The sequence below is a fragment of the Lepisma saccharinum genome, chromosome 5 (genome assembly GCF_977018435.1).
Source record: "Lepisma saccharinum chromosome 5, izLepSacc3.1, whole genome shotgun sequence".
Taxonomy (NCBI): domain Eukaryota; kingdom Metazoa; phylum Arthropoda; class Insecta; order Zygentoma; family Lepismatidae; genus Lepisma; species Lepisma saccharinum.
In genome coordinates, this window is record NC_139233.1 from 53,187,048 (window position 1) to 53,210,410 (window position 23,363).

Below are 23,363 nucleotides of genomic sequence, written 5' to 3' on the forward strand. Positions count from 1 at the left end.
CAACTTTAATTCTTGGTGATGTGTAGTTAACGCAACATGTCTCATCACTGTTGTTTTCTGGATCTTGAGACTCGAGTTCAGTGTGATTGATTTCAAGTAGCTCCCCATTTGTCCTCACGATGCTGGAGCAATGCTGAAATTTTTGCCCCCCATCAATTGAACCTAGGACCCACTATGCCAGTCGGCAAGACCAAGCACCAAAGCCGAACAAATTGGTACATGTCGTCGCCCAGTGTCAAATGGTCAATCTGCATGCTGATTCCAAGCAGACTAGTAATGGTTTACTTAAAATGAAATCATGCCAACATGTGAAGTAGGGACACGCCGAGCATGTCTACACAGGTTGAGGAAGGATTGGTTTTGTTTGTTCAACTTTTGATCATGGAGTGGATGAACTCGTAAGTTATAACATGAATAGAAATATACCATGATCGTTCTCTGCTGTGGGACTGCAGATTGGAGGACTATAGAAATCGGAACAAATGGCATGATGTCTTGGTGAAATTACAGTTTCAATTGGAACTTCTAAAAAAGAAGTTGAATAGAAAATTAAGAATTTGCGAAGCCAGTTTGCAAGAAAATATAAAAGGAAAAATGACACTAGCGGAAATTTGGGATCAGTTTTAGAAATCACATGTTTCAAAATCTTAAATGTATACATAAGCGAATGGTAGGAATCTCCTGTTGCAAGCAAATAAAGCAAGACATTTGCTGGCCGGAATATATGGTCTGAATTGTGTAACTGTCTTGCTGATTTTGGTTCCAATCTTTGTGAACAAAATTTCAAAGTCACAACTTATCATACGGAAAAAGTTTCTGAACACTGCGTCACATCTGTACTCAAGGTATGAAGTGTCTACATTGTCTAATATCAAGTCTTTGATGAAATCACTTCCGCTATACTTAGCTCTACGTTTTAGACTCAGACGAATCAAAAATCTCCGTGGACACTTCATAGGAATAGCAATAACAATTACAGAAGCTGCTGCTAAAAGCTGATCTCCATCATCAAACATTTCCACAGACTATTCCATGTGTGTTGGCAACACGATGTCGAAACAGACTGATGCATGTCTCCACATCACAGTGGTGTGGGGACATCCATCGATATGGGCAAAGCAGAATGGCTTTGACGTTCGGCCTTGCTAACTGGCTTAGTGAGGATGTGCCTTTATTTTGAACTTTGAACAAAAGAGGGAATCCTCACTATGCGATACATGAATGCAACTATTTTGCAAAACTAACCTCATCCATGACATTTATAATGAAGATTTACATGCCAAGGGTGCATAATATATAAGTTTTTGATTGCCCTAGACTATGGATTAGTATTCTGTGATTTTTTAGGTGCAGTTGGCAGTTCAAATGACTTGTCAGAAGTGTGTCTCTCAAATCAGTGAGAAGCTGTCTGGAGTTGAAGGTGTTCACAATTTTAACGTGTCATTGGATGCTGGTGAAGTGGTTGTGGAAACATCTTTGCCGTCATCTGAAATTCAGCAGCTAATTGAATCAACAGGAAGGAGAGCTGTCATTAAAGGATATGGAGGTAATAACCAAATATTCTTACTTTACCTCCTTTTCTTTATGGTTTTATCTAAGTGCCTCTCATTCTCTGCATTCTCTTTTACAGGAAAAAACTTTTATTTTTCTGCTTGTTGTTATTATTATTTCTTAACGTGTGTAAACCCATGACTCCTGTTCATGATTTCTTGTTTTATTTTTACTTATTCCATGTTGTGATTGATCTGAATGTTACCTTACAACCACACATTCTCATTTTGGAGGATAATTATGTGATTATCATGATATTAAGAAATGTGACATAGTCCACAATATTGCTGTTGATTACATGCAGAGAAATGGACACTACTCACTTTCTTTCACTCACTCACACACACACACACACACACACATATACATAAACACACCTCAAAAGTGTAAATGATTATGAAACATGCAACATTGTGATACTAAATATATACAGTCAAATTATTGACTAAATATATACAGTCAAATTATTGACTGACATTCTTCAGTGCAAAAGGACGTTGTTGTATATTGCATATGTTATTGTGATACATGACAACTTCCAGTGAGGTGACAGATTGCTTCACTTCAATTCTTTCTATAATTTTTAACTAACCGAGAACTATTATTGTACTGACAAAGTAACCAAGTTATGAAAGCATTCACTTTGCACAATTGCTTACATTTTTAATTACAGTTTGATTGATTGATGTTTAAATTATGGGCATTTCAGCACACAGGCTATTTTTGCCCATCATACAATATGGCGATAGGCCCCTTAACTAAACAAAATTGAAGACATGTCCCTAATAAGTAGGTCTGTTAAAAAGTTACTAACTTAATTTTTAAAACTAATTATTCATTCATCACTAAAAAGGAACTCAAACTCAACTGTCTCTGAGGACTGAAATTGCCTTACCTAGTAAAAGTTGATACTGTAAAGGGGCAGTACTCAGTACACCTAAGGACAAATACAAGGCAACATAACCACAGATGATTAACCTGGCCATGGATCCAGGTGTCAGAGCCTTGTTAGCCTCATAGAAGCAATTACTACAGACAATTGAGGTGGACTTTTGGATGCCTTACCAAAAGGTCACCCTTTACATCCCAGTTATTACAGTTTGAGGCCATGTTTTCTTCTCCACTTCTTATTGTCTCATTCGCCATGTTATGTTACCAAGTCCCCTTTGTTTACAGTGCATCAATTTTGATTTTTTTAAATAAAAAAAAACGTGTAGTAGAATAACAGGGTTCCTACGCATCCTGGAAAACCTGGAATTTTAAAATATTCCTTCCAGGCCAGTGTCATGACAGTGGTTTATTATATATATAAGTTATAATACTTATGTCACGTTGTTGTGTACTGTAGTCATAGTTTTGTGATAAGTTTTATTTTTGTGATTGAAGTATAATGCCCCGCGCTTTTGTATTATTTTGTATCGCTTAGAGGTAGAAAATATGATGATAATAATAATGGTTAAAAAAAGGGTTTGCTATCCTAAAAATTCCAAGTTTTCCAAGGATATTATTCTTGTTTATTTGTAATAGAAGATGGTAATTTTTTATAAACTTATATATACACTTGTGTTTATTTTTTCTACCTTTGTATTTATTCTGTATTATTGTAAAAATTAAATAACCTTCATTATACTAAGAAATGAAAGGTGTGGAAAGGAGCAGGTGTAGGGAAGTTGGGAGCCTGCATTAAAAAAATTTAGAACTATTTTTTTTAATAAAAGAAAATATGTAATGATGTGTATTTTGCCATGCTTACTTTCTACACTTGTCCTAGAGCAATTGTAGAAAATCCTTTGAAAAGTCCTGGAAATGTCCTGGAAAAAATTACATGATTTTGTGTAGGAACTCTGAATAATGAAAAACCATCTTTATTTTGTATTCCATAAAAATTAGGGCTGAGCCGATACCACCATTTGCTAATATCGATACCAATTCCAACCAATACTGATACTTATACTTGTTTAATTTCAGTAAAATAACAAAGGCTAGTTACTGAGACACAGGGCCTCCCCGATGGTGCAGTGGTAGCGTCGTCGCCTTGTAATCAAGGGGTCCCAGGTTCGATACCACGTGGAGGCACAAGTTGTTCGGATCCCGGTTTAAACTGTAGGTCCAGTCCCGATTAGCCTTACTGTGCATAAAGTGGACTTAAAACAACAAATCAATCAATCAATCAAATACTGAGACACCAAGCTCTCACATCACATTAGTATTAATGATATCAAATACTCCTAAATTATTCTCATATATCATTATATCACTTAAAATGTCCTGTGACATTTTATGTGAACTTCTTTCTACCCCCAAAGGATGCAAAAAAAAATAAGTTTTTGAGATTTTGCAAGCATTTTTAAAGTATTGCAGATACACCGAAAAATGGTGTATTATTATAAGTGTCCCTGCCAGAGAAAGTTATAGTGTGTGTAAATCAAAATGTATGTAATGCGTATAGCGTACAGCTTGCACAAGGAATGCAAAATAAATACAAATGTAAACAACATTCTTACCGTTTGGATTAACCTGGGGAGGGAGGAAACAACGTAAAAATATACACAAATACAGATATATATTTAATGCTCATTTGGCAGCTCTGTACATGTCCTGCTGCCCATTATTCTCTGTCATTTGCAATAAAAACAAGTTACTGCAGTGTCGGCATCGGGTAGCAGTCTCACAAAAAGTGTAAGAGCACAAGAAGAAAATCCAGAACCCTCCCTCGCACAGCGACATTCATCCCTTTCCCAGGAACTCAGGAATGAGCCTAGCATTATAATAATGTTGGTTTTGGAAACATCCTTAACCCATGAGTTTCCGAGCAATAATTGGCAATGAATGGTTTCTATTATTTCCACATAGCGTTGACCACCAGGCAGTAACATGCCTTCAATGTCACTTTTGGGCACAGCGCTTTCACTTTAGCCCTGCCTTTGATCTTGTCATCTGCTTCCCAGGAGGGTGCATCATTTTCGGAAATGTACATGGAATTCTTGTGCGGGAGTCAAACTGTCACAAGGAGGGGTGAACTAACTTTTAAAAAGGACAAATCTTGACAAATGAGTTGTTTCTCTTCACCGCTCTAGCCACTCAAAATCTTTGGTATCATCGCCAGTCGGCGTGGTGGAGTGGTTAGCTCAACATGCTACGATGCCAGGGGTCCCGGGATAGAATCTCGGCCTGGGCATGGATGATTGTGATTGTACATTCATCAGTTTCATCATATTATCACTCATTCCCATCTTCGCAAATTAGCCAAAAGTGGCACAAAAAGTGAAGTAAAATAAAGCAAATCAATCAATCAACCTTTGTTTTCGGATAGTGTCGGCGAAGAAAATTGAACCGATGCTTACCGATACCCCTGGTATCGGCTCAGCCCTAATAAAAATGTGTCATAACTCCCTATGGAGATGTTTGATGCCACATAATTTCTTGAAAAAATAAATTTGTTTTGCTTTTATAATGCTCATTTATCAATAGCCTATTATTAAATTGCCTGGTGAAGTTAGTAATTTTGACTGATTAATTTCTCCTCCTGTATTCCTTGGAAATTTTCTCTATAAAACTTGGTTTGCATTTTCTACTTCCATCTTCGAGAAGATTTTTCCTCAAATGTTTTTGCATGTTTAACTTTACAGACAAGGCAATTTTTTTTTCTTGTATCTACTGGTAGAACATTCTCCCTACTTTTAACCAAAACATTTTGGAATACCCTGTACTGCTGCAAGTAAATAACTGTACATTTTAAATTTCATTGGTACTACTACAACATTACCATGGAACAATGATGGTGAACTCTTATTGCAATATTCTTTCAGAGGATGGACATTTGGGAGCAGCAGTAGCCATGTTGGGAGGCACCATTGGCTTCGGACATGGAAATGTTCAAGGGGTTGTACGGTTTGTTCAGAAAGATGACAGTACGTGCATTGTGGATGGTACAGTAGATGGACTACAGCCAGGTTTGCATGGCCTTCATATACATGAATGTGGAGACTTGTCACAAGGGTGTAAGAGGTAATCTGCAATTTTACAGTTATTAAGATGACTTTTGCCAAGTTATTTTTTAGTATTGCAGACACCTTCATGATAGAATCTGAGGCCCAAGTCCCATTTTATGAATCAAACTGGATATGTAGAATACTAATAATATATATATATATATATATATATATATATATATATATATATATATATCTCCCTCCCCCCCTCTCTCTCTCCCCCCTCCTTCCCCCCACACACATATACATACATTCCATGTAGTTAATGTGTGGTAGATATATTTTTATATGGAAAAGTCCATGACTGGCACCAACATTTTAAAATTTGTTCAGTATGCTAATATTGTTTACATTGTACAGGGTGGTCCAAAAGTATGGAGACACCTGAATAAAAGTTGAATGACATACTGTTCCACAAAACTAACATTGCAGGTTTGTAAGAGGGATGGGGAAAATGTTATAGGGCATATGACGATGACGGGCGACATCTTGAATTCAACTGCAAAATTTAAATGGAAATGGGGTGATGTGATATGTCAAACAGGCTAGAATTTCATGAGAAATGCAGTGGTGAATCATAAAAATTAGCCTAGTCACTGTGAAGGACTTTTCATTCCAATGGAAGCATCACACTGTAATTGTTGGAAACAACCATTCACAAAATTCAACCTTTCGGGAATATCTGTGGTCAAAATTATGTGTAATGGCATGCGAACTTCTCTCCCTAGATGCCAGTATGATCTCGATGCATTACTGATGCGTAAGAGCGATTTTAATGCTTTTTTCTGACACCACGAGAAGGAGGAAATTGGTACAATAATTAATTCACAAATTTTTACTGGTTAAGGATACGTCGAAATAACCTTCACCACTGCATTTCTAGTGAAATTCTAACCTGATTTGATGTATCTTATCACCCCTTTCCCATTTAAATTTTGAAGTTGAATTCAAGATGGCGGGTTTCAAGATATCGGCTGTCATCGTCATGTACCCTAAAACATTTTCCCCCACCTCGATTACAAACCTGCAATGTTAGTTATGCAGAACAGTATGTTGTTCAACTTTTATCCGGGTGTCTCCGTACTTTTGGACCACCCTTTTCAACTATTAGTTTTTATATTCACAAAGCACTGTATTTCGTAATCCTTGAGGAGATATTTTTATTCATAGAGTCGTCAAATAAAATCTGTTGATGGAACATATAATTCAGTGGCAGCTGGCAGCTAGGATGATGGGTAGTGCCAACGTGATCAAGAAATCGAAAAAATTTCGCTAGCATATGTCATAGAAATCTAATGAAAGAGGTAATTTTAATGGAACTTTGTTTACTAAAATTGCAGACAAAAATTCAGAGTTCCTAAGATTGGTTTATTTTACTTCGCATTTGTACTACTTTTGGCTAATCGCGAAGATAAGGATGAGCGAGCACTCACAAAGAACACCGATGCCCAGGCTGAGATTCGAACCTGCAATACCTGGCATTGAAGCATGCTGTGCGGAGGTCGGCCAGAGTTTCTAAGAAATAAATGCAACTATTAAAATTTCAACGCCTGTCACCTTTACCATTTTTTTGATATTTTTAAATAGAATTGATGTTTAAATCTGGCGTGGGACAGCCAAGTTGTTTAACTTTTAATTTAATATCGTATAGTTCCTTAGAAAATGGTGTATGTAATAGTGCTCTAATCTGACTCATCTTTACTAACTACCCTTCCTTCCACACACCATCGGACACTTTCACTTCACTAAAAAGAAAAACACTGAACAATTAGAGACACCGAGTCGATCATGGTATTCTCGCCTTGCTTTGTTTATAATTTGCAACCCCAGCATGGCAGACGGTACATGAACGATCAGTGTTACTAGCAACTGAAATATGATTATCTGCTAAATGAATTGTAGATCTACAATTTTTAGAAGTCAATGCAAGAAATTGAATTATATCTCCAAGTGAAATTCTTATACTGATAGATTTTCCGTGTGATTTTTTACGAATATTAAAGTAAAAAATCCCCTGGTGATGCGAATTCCCTTTGATATTTAGGCAATTCTTTTGTACTTACAGTAAATGTCTTCAATGTTGTCAACGTCAGTTGCAACACATGAGTGTCTGTGTACATGAGAGCAAGGGATATATCTTTTCTTAAGGAAGAAATCGATAACAAAAAAGACTGGATGGCTCTTTAGACGCATCTATCTAAATGGTTATATAAATTTGGAGATGATGTTCGTTCTTGCCAAGTATGCAGGAAAGTATCTTTCTCGCGAATTACTTCTCCAATTAGTATTACAAATCGGTCAGGATTAGTCACTTCTCTGTGAAGTTTGCAACTATGTCAACACAATGCGAAAGCTCTCGCGTTGTGCCACGACATGACCTGGCATGGCTGATTGTCTTATGGCTGCCACTGGCCTACAACCCCACTATGACCAATCAGCATTGGGCATACATGCCCACACACAAATAACCACAGGCCAACCTAAGTACAAGGGCCATTAGGTTGGCATCAGGGAAAGCTTGTGAGAGCTATTTTCCCAGAAACTTATACCCCCCACCCCCAATTAGAATCATGGGTCATGTTTACCAACCAGTTGTCACTCATGGGAGGGGTAGAAATGCTTTATTTATAAAGAACCAACCATTGTTAGGCTAACAGTAGCCATTTTGGAGAACAAAAACCATGTGCTCCAAATCACATGTTTACTAAATCTTTTATTCTTTACTGAAAATCAGAAATAACACTCACCCATAGGTAAAATAATGCCTAATTTATTAAAAGTAAACTCATTTGCAATTATCTGGCATAACTAAGCCAGAAAAGCTGAAAAAACACTTTTGTTTATGCTTTTTAAGCAATTGATAACTCTGCCATCTGGTGGGAGAAAGTGGCAATTCTCCCAAAGACAAGGAAAGATCTCAAAGGACTCCAGCTGGCCAATGAGAAGCCATCAAGGCTGTGACGTCACAGAGGAGACTTGTGTTCTGAGCTAGCTAGTCAAGCTCACTTGTATTACAGACCCACCTGAGAGCAGGTCAGCTTGGAAGTTGCTGGTAAAATCCAGTGTGAGAATGGCCACCTGTGCCAGCAACAAAGGATACATAAAGGGAAAAGGGATCTAAGGTCCTGTTACAGTAAACACAGGCCTAAGTGTGTGTGACCAAGTGGGATATTGTGTCCACAAGTGCATTTAAGGATCCCAGTGAAAATTCAGCAAAATAGCGAGTTTTGTGTCCCTCATCCCATGTGGAAATCCAGACCACATGGTTGGCAGAACTGACGCCATAGAAGCATCCATAGGATATCAAAGAATATCCAAGTTCTTCTTAGCCATCCATCCAAGAAAAGCCAGGAAAACTCATTTATCACCCCCCAAAGCCTTTGTTACACCAAGGAAGCACATAATATTAATTTTTTAGTGTGGTGTACCACAAATTTGTCCATGTGTCGGGATGTGGCGATAAAGAGTGAAATAGCGTGTGTAAGGCCCCAGGTATGAGTGATATAGTGTGAAAACGGCTGATATGTAAGTACAAAATCTTTTGTATATCATTTTTGTGTCTTGTACAGTGAAGTGCTCATGTTTGGTGGCAGCTATGCCACAAGCGATGTTCTTTTCAATGAATAAATATGTTGTTTAAAGGTGTCTGACCTTCTATCATTTTAGTGAATCATAAGCCTATTAAGCCCTCCTCTAGTTACCGATTATTAAAGTTAGGCTAAAGTTCGTCTGTTGCTTAACAGATATCTCAGGGGATATCTGTTACTATACAGAACACCACACGTGGAATAGGGTCTGCGTGTGGCCGCGTAAAGCGTGGTTCTCTTTTGTTTTTGCTGTTTTTGATATATTATATATTAAAGTTAACCTTTTGTAAAACCAGCTTTAAAGCAACGTAATATATAGACATAGCAAGCCCCCAATAAAAACCAATCCCCCTTATACGAGATTATGAGACTCAGAGGTAGCAGATTCACTACAATGGATACAAGGTCAAAGTCACTAGAACGGCCAGCCGGCCATATGCCATCCCCCAGTGGTAGTGGAGACTCCCAACTAGCCTTAATTATAGCCATGCTCAAAGACCAAGGGCAAAAGATTGATAGTCAGGGGCAAAAGCTTGATAGTCAGGGACAAAAGCTTGACAGTCAGGGAAGGGAGATCATTCAGACATCAGCAGAGATGCATAGGAAACTGGAGGCTGTTCGTATGGAGTTCCAGGCTAGACTGGACTAGGAGGACACTTGCAGGGAAATTGCCTGCAGTGATAGTGCCATCGCCATAGAAGGTAGAATTCTTGAGCGATTGAGGAGGGGGATGCAGAACTGTATGGTTGGAGAACCTAGTTCGCACAATAGCATCTCCGAGGGTCAGAGTGTTCCGCAGCCCGCCCTTCCGCTATCAGACAATAGTGGGGAGGATCGGGCAACCGAACAGGCTAAAGATAGTGCAGCCCTCACGAAAATTTTGGCGTGCCTAGAGGGGTTGGAGAGGTACATTACTAAATCACCTGCTCCGGTAAACCCATGCACCAAACCAAGTCCTCACCCAAGTAAAGAGTCTGCCGTCGGAGCCACCAACCACTTGCACAAGGTTCCCGAAGTCACTAGCAGAGGTCCAATGTCAGATCATAGTAGTGGGTATTCCTCCCCCCAAAGGTACCATGTTTCACATAACTTCTCGGAATCCTCATCCGGAGGTTCGGACACAGAATTCCGAAGCCAACGGAAAAGGAAAAACCGAAGAAGGGGTAAAAGTGCACCCAGGGTTAGGTTCGCAGACCTAAAACAACTGCCCACGTTTAGCGGTCAGGGAAATAATCTGGCCTCTGATTTCTTACAAGAATTTGAGAGGGATCTTGATCTTCTAGAAATAGATCTAGAAGATGCCCTTAAAATAGTGTCGTATAGTCTGCGGGACGAGGCACGCCAGTGGTTCGAAAGGAACGAACACAAGTTCCGATCGTATGTGAACTTAAGAAACAGTTCCTGAAGTATTTTCAAGGTGATGGGTGGAGGGCTTCCTCATTATCAAAAGCCCTTAATGGCAAATATAACCCTAACCTACATAGATCAATGCATAAATATTTTTGGAAACAGGTGAAGATGTTTAGACTGGCCTTACCAGAAATTGCAGATCACCAGATTTTTACACATGTCATCCAACAGCTGCCACGTAGCTTAAGGAATCAGCTGGTCCTAGCCCCCTTTACCTCTTTACAGGCAGTGGCCAATTCCATACTCAGGTATGAAAGTGTACAGGCGCCACAAAACCCTGAGAGAGATAGCACAAGGCATGCACGACTTCCATATGGGAGAACCACCCCTCACGTCAACCAGACGTACGTGAGTCGTGGGAAGGATGACACAAGTGGTCCATCAGATCCCGATAAAGCATACAGTAACCAGTACAGGCGTAGGGATAAGAATAGGTTTAAGGAACCCATCAGGGGGAAAAAAGGTAAAGGACCAAGAAAGGGTATAGAACCCCAGGGTAGGAGTTCGTTAAGACCTCTCAGGTCCACAGAGCATATAGCTGAGGTGCATTCCGAAAGCCACAGTCAGGGAAACTAGATAGGCAACGTCCTGAAGTGGGGAGGGGCGATGCCGAACCTAGATTAAGCCCACCATGTTCAACCCAGTGTAATCATCATCTAATCATTAAGGCCCATCAAGCCATTGGAGATTCAATGTTGTCTAGGCTAGCTCAAAACAAGTTTGGGTACCCAGTCCAAAGGGACTATGACGGTAGATACCATGTAGGGCTATGTAAGTCGGGACAATCCTCTAGCCAGCTGCTCAGTGAACTCCGTCGTACTAAAAGTGTGCACGATAAAGTAGTGTTGATGATTGCAACAAATGACATGCTCCGAGGGGAAGACAGCGACCGAGTGCTGCGGAACCTCGAGTGCATAGTAGGGGTTCTTAAGAGGAAAGGTGCCAAGAAGATAATCATTCTGACACCTCCACCAATTCCCAGACTAGCTAAGGAAAATAGAGCTAAGTTCTGGGCAGGGTATGATTCTCTCCTAGGTAAAATTACCTCACTGGAGAACAAAGGTAATATAAGAGTGCTTGATGTTTCTTCCAAGTTTACTCACCAGGGTCAAGAATTAAATATGTCCTTATTTGAGGAAACCATGGGGTATGGTAGTTACAAAAGGCCTGACCTGGTTCACCTCAGTCCCAGGGGCATGGACGTGATTCTCAAGGCGTTAGATGAGGTACGGTGGTTTACCCAGCAACAGCCAGAGACCAACAAACGTCAGTCACCTCAACAATGGGAGGATGTAGATGCCATAATGCCATACACCCCACCGACAGGAAACTAGCCAACGCTGCTCTCGTAGGAAGTAATGGTGGCGAGGGTAAAGTAAATCCCCATAGATTAATAAATGTTCCATTCTGTAACATAGACGACAGTGTGTCTATAGAAAAGGAACTGGTTAGGGATAATTATAACAGTGTAGTACCCATTAATAATTTCTATTAGTCAAGTAACATGTAATATTTTTAATGTTATACATTGTGTCAATGATAGAAATATAAGTAATCAACATGTAAATAACATGAAGCTATGGAGATGTAGTCCCAAAGTATACAACCTGTACATCGACAAGCTCAAACTATTACATCCTGATTTAGCATCCAAAGTGCCTCAAAAATGCTAAGCAAAGTTGTGGATGGGGTTCAGTTCTGTCTGAATACAGAACAGCAGTTGTAAATAGTATATGGGACCTATATTTCATTTTTGTGCATTTTATATACTGTCAATGTTCTAATATATCCTATATTTAGAGTATTTCACATTTATGTTGTTCTATTTGAGGGTATGGTAAGAAACATCCCTCAGAGCTCAAAATGCCAAAACAAAATTAGTAAACATCTCCTCTACCACCATGTTTGAGTAGGCCAAAGGTAAATGTCGACACAACCAAGGTACAGCCAAAGCCAAACATGGGAATTCATCACCAACACAGCCAAATTGTGTAAGTAATGGGGCAAGTGATAGTGTGCAGTGACCCATCACAAGTGTGCCACCATCCCAAAACACACAGGCTTAGGGGTGAAGAGCGATACATCGCAAGCAAGATGTTGGGAACTATCCACCATGCCCCCTGAGGCACAGGAAGCATGGGGAGTGTCCGAATAGTGGTTGTCACCCCCCAAGATTACTGAACGGATATTAACAACCATGAAAACCAGGACATACCCATAGTGCGCATTGTGTAAGTGCGCATAGACAAGTGATATCCGAACCTACGTATAAAGAAAGTCCAATGTGTGTATGCAGACTTAGGTACACAAGTACAGTGTTCAAGGGCTTCTTTTTATAAATGTCTCTTTGGACTAAGTGCTGAAAGGGTAGAGTAATCCATTCCCTTCAAGGCGAAGAGAACAAACAGTCTTACAAATTACGTACGGTGACCAAAGTATCTTATATATATATATATATATATATATATATATATATATATATATATATATATATATATGTACATCTATATAAATTCTTTATCATAATGGGTAGTCATGACTCAAGACACCCAAGAACTTTCATAGGGATAGGAATGGAATAGGAGGCAGAAACTCTGTCGTCAATGTATTACAAATATTTTTAATATGTATATTTCCAAGAGTGCATCAATGTAGATGTATATTTCAAGTATGGTAATTTTCAACATGTCTATTAGAGGAGTATATTAATGTCAATATGCAAGATTATTTCAAGTGTTTCTTTTAACAGCATATGTGTAATTTAATTTTATATAGCCGTGAATATTTATTTTTGTGTGTGTTTGCATAATAGTGTGTAAGGTTAGTGAGGGTAAAGAAAAACGATTCGCTTCTCGAATCCTTTTTCTTTTTCCCGAGGGGCCGGGATATGTATGACCAATCAGCATTGGGCATACATGCCCACACACAAATAACCACAGGCCAACCTAAGTACAAGGGCCATTAGGTTGGCATCAGGGAAAGCCTGTGAGAGCTATTTTCCCAGAAACTTATACCCCCCACCCCCAATTAGAATCATGGGTCATGTTTACCAACCAGTTGTCACTCATGGGAGGGGTAGAAATGCTTTATTTATAAAGAACCAACCATTGTTAGGCTAACAGTAGCCATTTTGGAGAACAAAAACCATGTGCTCCAAATCACATGTTTACTAAATCTTTTATTCTTTACTGAAAATCAGAAATAACACTCACCCATAGGTAAAATAATGCCTAATTTATTAAAAGTAAACTCATTTGCAATTATCTGGCATAACTAAGCCAGAAAAGCTGAAAAAAACACTTTTGTTTATGCTTTTTAAGCAATTGATAACTCTGCCATCTGGTGGGAGAAAGTGGCAATTCTCCCAAAGACAAGGAAAGATCTCAAAGGACTCCAGCTGGCCAATGAGAAGCCATCAAGGCTGTGACGTCACAGAGGAGACTTGTGTTCTGAGCTAGCTAGTCAAGCTCACTTGTATTACAGACCCACCTGAGAGCAGGTCAGCTTGGAAGTTGCTGGTAAAATCCAGTGTGAGAATGGCCACCTGTGCCAGCAACAAAGGATACATAAAGGGAAAAGGGATCTAAGGTCCTGTTACAGTAAACACAGGCCTAAGTGTGTGTGACCAAGTGGGATATTGTGTCCACAAGTGCATTTAAGGATCCCAGTGAAAATTCAGCAAAATAGCGAGTTTTGTGTCCCTCATCCCATGTGGAAATCCAGACCACATGGTTGGCAGAACTGACGCCATAGAAGCATCCATAGGATATCAAAGAATATCCAAGTTGTTCTTATCCATCCATCCAAGAAAAGCCAGGAAAACTCATTTATCACCCCCCAAAGCCTTTGTTACACCAAGGAAGCACATAATATTAATTTTTTAGTGTGGTGTACCACAAATTTGTCCATGTGTCGGGATGTGGCGATAAAGAGTGAAATAGCGTGTGTAAGGCCCCAGGTATGAGTGATATAGTGTGAAAACGGCTGATATGTAAGTACAAAATCTTTTGTATATCATTTTTGTGTCTTGTACAGTGAAGTGCTCATGTTTGGTGGCAGCTATGCCACAAGCGATGTTCTTTTCAATGAATAAATATGTTGTTTAAAGGTGTCTGACCTTCTATCATTTTAGTGAATCATAAGCCTATTAAGCCCTCCTCTAGTTACCGATTATTAAAGTTAGGCTAAAGTTCGTCTGTTGCTTAACAGATGTCTCAGGGGATATCTGTTACTATACGGAACACCACACGTGGAATAGGGTCTGCGTGTGGCCGCGTAAAGCGTGGTTCTCTTTTGTTTTTGCTGTTTTTGATATATTATATATTTAAAGTTAACCTTTTGTAAAACCAGCTTTAAAGCAACGTAATATAAACAAAGCACACCCCCAAAAACCAATCCCCCTTATACCACCTCCTCGCTCGTTAACTGCGGAGACTTTTTCATGCCTCCGCGCATGCTTCTGCGCTTAGGTCAGACTATGCTGGCCCAGAGCAAGTGAGAGAACAGCTGGGAAGGCGGCAAAGGAATTGAGGCGGCCGTAAGCTGGAATGCTTACGAGATTCGAATCTCCTCGTTCGTAAATGTATTAATTTAACTATATTTTGGCAAAGCTATTTCTTTTTCTGAGGGTAGAGCCATGGCATGGCGGCTCTCCCCTTAGAGCCGCCGCTGATATAATCTAAAACATTACCCAACTAATTGATTCATGGTTTTGCTATTGAAGCTTCTGGGTTTGATTCCAGCCAAGACAGGTGTGTTCTTTTTCCAAAGCATTAATCTTCTTCATAATCCTCTGTATTTGTATTTTATTGTTTTGTCATTTTTATGGCTCTTCAGGTTAATTTCAATGGAGGATGAATGATGAGTAGATGAAATTGATCCAGAGACCCTCACACCTGTAGTATTTGTGGAACAGATATATATATATATATATATATAAAGTAGTTATTATGTACAACCGATATCTATCACTCATATACTTGGAGGCAATGGCACTTTATATCCATGGTTTTTGTGTTGTATAGCAAATTATATGAATATTTGTTCACTTTGCAATACACCACAAGCCTTTCTTTTTTAATATGTAGGATTTTTTTGTATTTGATATGCCAATAAAAACTACTTTCTTTTCTTACAGTGTAGGTGAACATTACAATCCACGGAAGACACGTCATGGCAGCCCTGCAAATGATGAAGATAGCCGGGTAAGCATTGACTCTTTACGTCCATTTAGTAATATCTAAGGCTTGTGTCACACTGCAATGTCTGCTGAGATCAGGAGCTGCTCTACTAATAGGGGCATAAATAACATGCCCCTGCATCTCTTGCAAGAGCTTAGTGAGGCACAGTAAGAATGATAAATTGAGAAAGACCAATAGTTCACAAAAGTTTTCCTTTCAACATTAAAATATACTTTCAACCAAACATATTATATTTTTATGCCCCTACAACTGCAAATAGAAAATATTAATCACTAGAAAATTAGAAAGTGAATTACCAGATTGGAAAAACACCTTATTAGCTGAATACTTCAAGTCAATGATTACGTCACTGAACGGTAGACGACAGGCAAGTAAAAGACTGTGCTCTACTAGATGGTTGTGTAGATTTGATTCCTTGTTGGCAATACAAGTCAATTTCCATTTAATCTTAAGCTGCTTGTCAAAAGAAAAATGCAGAAATTGCCGAAACATCTGCATTAGGAAAGAAAATGCCTTCATTCCACTTCGTCTTAATGTTTGTATTCCAAATTAAATCTTGGAACATGTAAATGTTTTTTCAAAAGATTTACAAAATTCCAGCATATTCCTTGATGAGGCATGCAGCCTTCTTGAAAAGTCTGTACGTGGTCTTAATGAGCTTCGGAATAATTTTGGGGTGTTTGAAAATGAAGCTAAAGAAATAGCCAGAAGATGGATTAAATCAAAGAAAGCTTCACCTTACGGAAAACACAGACAGACAGTTACTGGAATCCGCTACTAATTTCTGGAAGAAATATGAAGATTTATCTTGCACTATATCTACAGAAATTGTTTGTTTTCGTATGTAGTGTTGACTGAAATTAAAAGAAGAAACATGTCGAACATCAACGAAGTTGCAGAATTCCTCTTGATACAAAACAAAATTCTGCCTAGTAGCATTCCTGGTGTAAGCACTGTTTATATGACTCCCCGTACCTGTGATGACTTCATCAGCTGAGAGGTCGTGTTCCAAGCTAAAACTGATCAAAGATTACTTGAGAAGCACAATGTCAAGAGTGAGATTGAGTGGACTGGTGCTGTAAGCATCGAAAGCAACCAGGCTCGAAAACTGGACTTTATCAAATTAGCACAAGAACTTGCTTCCATCAAAAACAGCAGAGGACTGGTAATGGGCATTTAACAATGTTGTAATTTTTATAGTAACCGTGTATTTTTGTATGTAATTTTAATATATGCTACTGTCTACTAACCTCTGCACTGCAACAGTTCTAAAGTATTTGTCATTGGCTGATGTATGGTTAGTGCTTCAAGTCGCATCATCACTGGGTGTATTAAAAAGGACTTTAAGTTTTATCTTATGGTTCTGTGTCACTTCTATTGATAATGCAGGTAGTCCATTTCTTTCCACCAGCAATTTTTTGGTTACTAACACAATGTTATTAAATGCATGTCAAACGTCCAAGTGTTTTGTTATTGGCACATCAGAGCATCATGTTGTAAAGCTCTTGTTGATGCATGTTGCATTCTCTGGAGTTCTAGACTGAAGTATGCTACTTCTGTGCAAGCAACTCAACCTCACAACATAAAATTTGGAGATGCTATACTGAGGATTGTGTCTGATACCATTTGTACCAAGAACAAAATCTCCAACTACTGTATTTTCTTACAACTGAACTTGAATCCATATGGTGATGTAAACTAGGGGTTATTGGACACACAACACAACTTTATATTTCTCATTTTTACTTTCAAGTTTTTTATTTATTTAACATTATTTTTCTGTTTACTTGCACTAATGGTGATTGATGAAAATTAATGATGATTAGATGAAAGATGAATATCAATGGAACATCTTTTCCCGGGTCAGAGTGCAGGTCTAGAATATAAAGATAAATCAAAGGAAGGACAACTGAAAGAATAAGTACTTTGGTGTGGATCAGGACACACATGCATTCTACCTTCTCTTAACCTCCAGCAGATGGCTGGTTCATATATGTACAATTCACTTTGGTTTATTGCAGGAACATTCTAAATATTAACTTTTGCGTAAAATTTAAATTTTCTTCTGTCAGCAGTAGTGAAAAGGAGAATTAATATTTGTAGGAAAGAATTTGGGAGGGAATCTGACAGACGATAACTATTTCAAGTATTCTGTTAAGTTTTTACAAATATATTATTTCTTCAAAATGTGCTGAAAATACAACGGTCATTCAAGTAAAATAATGGAACACATTGGGACATATAGAAACAACTTTTATCTCTCAATGTAATCCATCTGGGCACTAATGCAGTTATCCCAGCATTTCATTAGTGCTTAGGTACCAGCAGCATAGAAAAAATTCTCAGTATGCAGGAGCCATGATGGGATGCTTGCTTCACCCCTTTGTCACTGATGGACTGCTGTCCTCCAAGGAACTTTTTTTAAGGATCCCAACAGGTGAAAATTGCTTATTGCTTGGAGCGAGGTCCAGGCTGTAAAAGGGGTGGGGGTGGCAGTAACTCCCAGTCAGGTTCCTGTAGTGTGCAAATCATGTGGACAGTATGCAGATGTGCACTGTCTTGCAGAAACAAAATGCATTTAGTGATTCAACCAGGCTATTTTTTCACAATACTATCATGTACTGCTTGCGGATGTAATTGCTTGAAATGTTTTGGGTGGTGATGAATGTTTGTTTGAATTGTTGTTTTAAGTCCACTTTTGCACAGAAAGGCTAATCGGGACTGGACCTACAGTTTAAAGTGGGATCCAAACGACTATGTGCCTCCACCAGGTATCAAACCTGGGACCCCTTGATTACAAGGCAACGATGCTATCATTGTGGCATTGCGGAGGCCTTTGTGTGGTGATGAGTTAACATGCTCCACTTTGATTCACTTCTGGGCTGAAATAATGCACCCACATTTCTCACAGATGATGACCTGATTGAGAAAAAGCAGGCCTTCCTTGTCAAAACATTCTCTTATCTTGTTGCAGATTTGCACTCTTCTGTGCTGATCAAAGGCAGAGAGCTGTCTTTGTACCCAACATGCAGTAACTTTCTGTAGGTGTTCATGAATGATTGTGTTCAAGTTTCCACAGAAAGATCCATGTTCCATAAGTTGGCAACATGGTATTCATCTATTTTCCACTTACTGAATGTTAATTGAAATGGCTACAGTGGGCTCTGGGGTTGGCCAGGATAGTCTTGTATTGATGTATGGCCACCTTTAAACTGTTAGCAACATTCAAATGTTTTACTGTGGCACTGTACTGTGCTTGAAGTCTTGTGTGTATTTCGCTTGGTTTTTAACTTCTTTTGCAAAAACTTTCATCGCAACATGCTGGTCCACATTTGCACTCAGGCTTGTTCACTATCTTGTTTAACAATTGATCTGTTTTGCTCGCGTTGCTAGTGCTCCATGTGGTAATATTACTATTGCTTCTTACAAGTATAAGTATTCTGCAAAATCAAAAACATCAGTTTGACTTGATTTCACATAGTTTTCATCATAAACTTTAAATTTTCCTTTTTTCCCCCCCAATAGCATGTTGGAGATTTAGGAAACATTGTGGCAGAAGAAAATGGAAGAGCAACATTTCGAATATCAGAAAAGCTTGTTAAAGTGTGGGACATTATTGGAAGGTCGGTGGTTGTTACAGAGAAAGCTGATGACTTTGGTGAAGGCCATCATCCAGAATCATTGGTCAGTGGAAACTCTGGACAGAGGTTAGTGTGTGCATTATAACAAAATGGCATATATTAACTTTTACAGCCTATTTATAGAAATATTAAATCAGTAAAATATACAGGCCAATACCAATAGAGTACTAATTAATGTCCTATTCCTATTGGATATTATTATGCAAAAGTCTTTGTAGTAACGTTGAGAAACTTTAAATTGCCACAGATTCAGATCATCTATTTTATTTATTGATATGTTCTATCTGTACACTCCATTTTCAGGTTAGCATGTGGAATAATAGCTCGCTCAGCTGGACTTTTTGAAAACCCAAAAAAGATTTGTGACTGTGATGGAGTATCTCTGTGGGATGAGAGGGATGTGCCCCTTGCAGGCCCAGGACGACAGAACAAACAGAGTGAGTCTCTGCAAAGATAAGATTAACAATTGAGAAGTGAGTGTTATTTGTTTCATATTTTCTCCATATACCAGGTGTTGGCTTTATTAATGCTGATCTTTATACCTGTGTGAAGTTGTAAATCTAAAATAATACAGGGTGTCCCAATAAAATGTATATGAACTTTGAATCATCATAAATAATATGCTTGTTAAGATACCCATGACTTTTCTAATCTAAATTAAAAATGGGCCAGATTTTTAAAGTTGTCACAAGTGTTCAAAACGATGGTCATTCTGGTCCAGGTCCTGCTAATAATGGACCAGTGGAATAACAAGCATTACAAGTGTGTCATAAATAGAGTTGGAAGTGGTCAGGGAAGTATGAGTTTTATGGGAGGAAAAAAACAACAGTTTTTCCCAAAAGTGGTTCAATTCAATGAAAATACAAGAGTTGGCAGTATTTTTAGTTTTCCATCATTTTGTTTTTCTCTAGTGTAAAAAGACACTCATTTCTAAATTTCAAATACAACTTACAACATGGAATCCATAGTTAAGACACAAGCATTGGTTTAAGAAAGCCTACTCCGAGTGTTATCTTCATATTCCAATAGGCTTATCTGCATTGTGTATACATAACTTGAGTAGTTTTTGTAAATAGACTCTAATAGTATATCATTTTCAACATTTGAATTTGACATACATACACATATTTTGAAAATCTAGTATCAAACCCCTTTACATTTGTGTTCAGCAAAATAAATTTGTATTCTGGCTTTCCTGTATATGAGGCCTCCCCGATGGCACAATGGTCCTCGCCTTGTAATCAAAGGACCCGGGTTCGATACCCGGTGGAGGCACATAGTGGTTCGGATCCCACTTTAAACTGTAGGTCCAGTCCCAATTAGCCTTACTGTGCATAAAGTGGACTTCCAATTTCCCGTATATGATACATAATGTCAGTACGTGGCTGATAATCCTGGTCACAGAGCAAGTCATGATGTGCTTTGACTGCCTAGTTCAGTGGTTTTCAACGATTGGGAGACCACAGTCCAGTAAATTCATTTCTTAAAAGTATACACCCTGAACAACTTTACTCGTAAATATATTCTGATTTTTAAACTTGATACATTAATTAATGTTTGGTTTTAACGTTGAATATTAAAAATAAATTATGAAATAATCATAAAAAGTGATAGTTCAATTATGTCTAGACTTGCTGACAAATATAAAATTAGAATTAAATTAGATGTCAACCACTGGCTGTAATGACTTCCCGTGGCCTGGCAGTTGAGAAACACTGGCCTAGTGAATGGTGGCCCTAAAACTGAGGCAAAAGCAAATACAATTGGCTGCAAATGACAAAAAGCCCACTTAAAAAAAATTGTTTATAGGTAGGGACGTGAAGTTTGTTTTATTTTTTCTAAATTTCGGGGTTATTTTTTACTGCAATTCGGTGTTATTAATTGAAAATCGGTGTTATTTTTACATATGTTTTTACGGTTTCTTCTATGCATATTATTTTCACATTGCTTTAGTTATGGAAAATTAAGGCAAATTTTAGTATTAATGACAAAAATAAATAAACCGAAGGCTTACCTTTGTGGGAAATTACCAAATTTCTTGCATTTGGAAAACTATTTCATCTTATTGGCCACTAAATATGAAATGTTTATTGAAGGATACCACCCAAATCCTTGAACACAATCATATTTCAAAACTTTCACTCTCAATAAAATTTTCAATTTTTTTCTTCTTAAATTCACTTTTCAGTTTACAATAACATTGATGATTTTCCATGCACAGATGGTGCATAGTAAATGTTCACAGTCCTAAATACAAAAGAAAACTTCTAAATAGAAAGATAGCAGTTTTTTTCCCATTTACTCTAATGGAATGATTGCTTTAACCCTTTACCTGCCAATGTTCCCAATTGGGAACATCAACTAATTTTCAATTTCAACTATACTGAAACAAAATTTTTCATAGTTTTCTTTTTTGATCTATTAATTTAGGGTGTATATTTACTATTAACAACATTTAATTAATATTTTAATTATTATCGTCTGGATAGTATACTATGAAATTACACCAAAATGGTTAAAATTGCATTCATAATATTATATATCTTTTATTTACACCCAAGACAATTACTTTTTTCTTCTTTGTACATAAACGGGCAGAACATAATGCTAGTATTACATGAAATGCATTAGAATGGGTTTTTCATTGATTTCTATTAGTCTGGACCTAAGTTTATTAACATTTTCCCAAATGGGAACATTGGCGTTTTGCATGAACAATGGTTACAGACAACAAATAACTCGCACAGAAAACTGAAGAGAAATTTTCCTTTCTCACAGTTGTGAGGCAAGATTGTTTTGTAACTTGGTAAACAATGGAAATAAAATCATGCTTATTGTTGGCTACAGGTACATTTGAAATAATTGTTTTTACATTGTTTGTATAACAAAGATCCCGGCATGTTTTGTGCCACATTCTGTTAGTGCTTCTGTTGATTCATGCCATCTTGTTGTTATAAAATTCAGTCTTTAAACAACATTTGTACGAACAACATGGCATCGAATCGTTTCCTAACGTTGTAAGCAACTTTTCAGTATTTGAATGAAATTTTAGATGACGATACGGAAGACATTGGAGATGTAGTGGATATTTGTCAGTTGCCTCCAGAAGAAACTGCAGATCTTACCGACGAGGAAAAAATTGATGACAACGTTTTGGAAGAAGTGGTTCCTTCAGATGTGTGTGCTGAATTGGTTATCACAACTAACGTGGAACAATCTACTCCGGAGTCTCTTCAGCCAACCACATCAAGAAAGGCTAAAGGGGCATCAAGTAAACAGGTAGGACATCCTTCGTGGAATAAGTCTACGGTTGTAGAAAACAAATCGCTCCATTGCGATGATTCATTTCAGTGCTTATCCGACAAACACCCAGAATTACTGCCACTGGAACCTATTTAGTTGTTTCATAAAATTTTACCAGAGACATACCTCGAGCATCTATCTTCAATGATGCTCCTATATGCAGCTCAAAAGGGCAAAATTGTGTCGTTCACCCAACATGACATAGCTCAGTTCTTTGGTTTGCTTCTAATCAGCGGTTATCACAATGTTCCAAGAGAAGATATGTATTGGTCAACAGCAGAAGACGTGACTGTACCAATTGTCCCAATTGCGATGCCCAGGCAAAAGTTTCGGGATATAAAGAAATATTTCCAAATTATGGACAAAACTCAATTGAAACAAGGGGATAAAGTTGGAAAAATTTCACCATTATATGATGAGCTAAACAACTATCTTCAGCAATACGGAATTTTTCATAAACAACTCAGCATCGACGAATCAATGGTTCCCTCTTATGGGCATCATTCTTGCAAGATGTTCATAAAGGGAAAACCGATTCGTTTCGGATTCAAAATCTGGACTCTTAGTTCAAGTGATGGATATCCTTATGTTATGAAAATCTATCAAGGAAAGGAAGAAGATGAATCTAACTCTCCACTTGGGACTAGAGTGGTGACAGCCTTATTGAATGTTGTCACT

The 23,363-nt window shown here is 38.1% G+C and overlaps 1 protein-coding gene across 5 annotated transcripts in view; it reads left to right on the top strand.

Moving 5' to 3' along the window:
* Positions 1–23,363, top strand: part of Ccs (Copper chaperone for superoxide dismutase) — a 41,127-nt gene that overhangs the window by 14,897 nt on the left and 2,867 nt on the right. For 4 of the 5 annotated variants that reach the window (XM_083122558.1, XM_083122559.1, XM_083122560.1 and 1 more), the window contains exons 3-8: positions 1,348–1,546; positions 5,361–5,559; positions 15,678–15,744; positions 19,267–19,448; positions 19,686–19,819; positions 22,435–22,661. In XM_083122558.1, coding sequence (XP_082978684.1) covers positions 1,348–1,546; positions 5,361–5,559; positions 15,678–15,744; positions 19,267–19,448; positions 19,686–19,819; positions 22,435–22,661 — 1,008 coding nt within the window. The remainder of the gene's footprint in view (positions 1–1,347; positions 1,547–5,360; positions 5,560–15,677; positions 15,745–19,266; positions 19,449–19,685; positions 19,820–22,434; positions 22,662–23,363) is intronic. The other variant, XM_083122563.1, reaches the window with a different exon arrangement.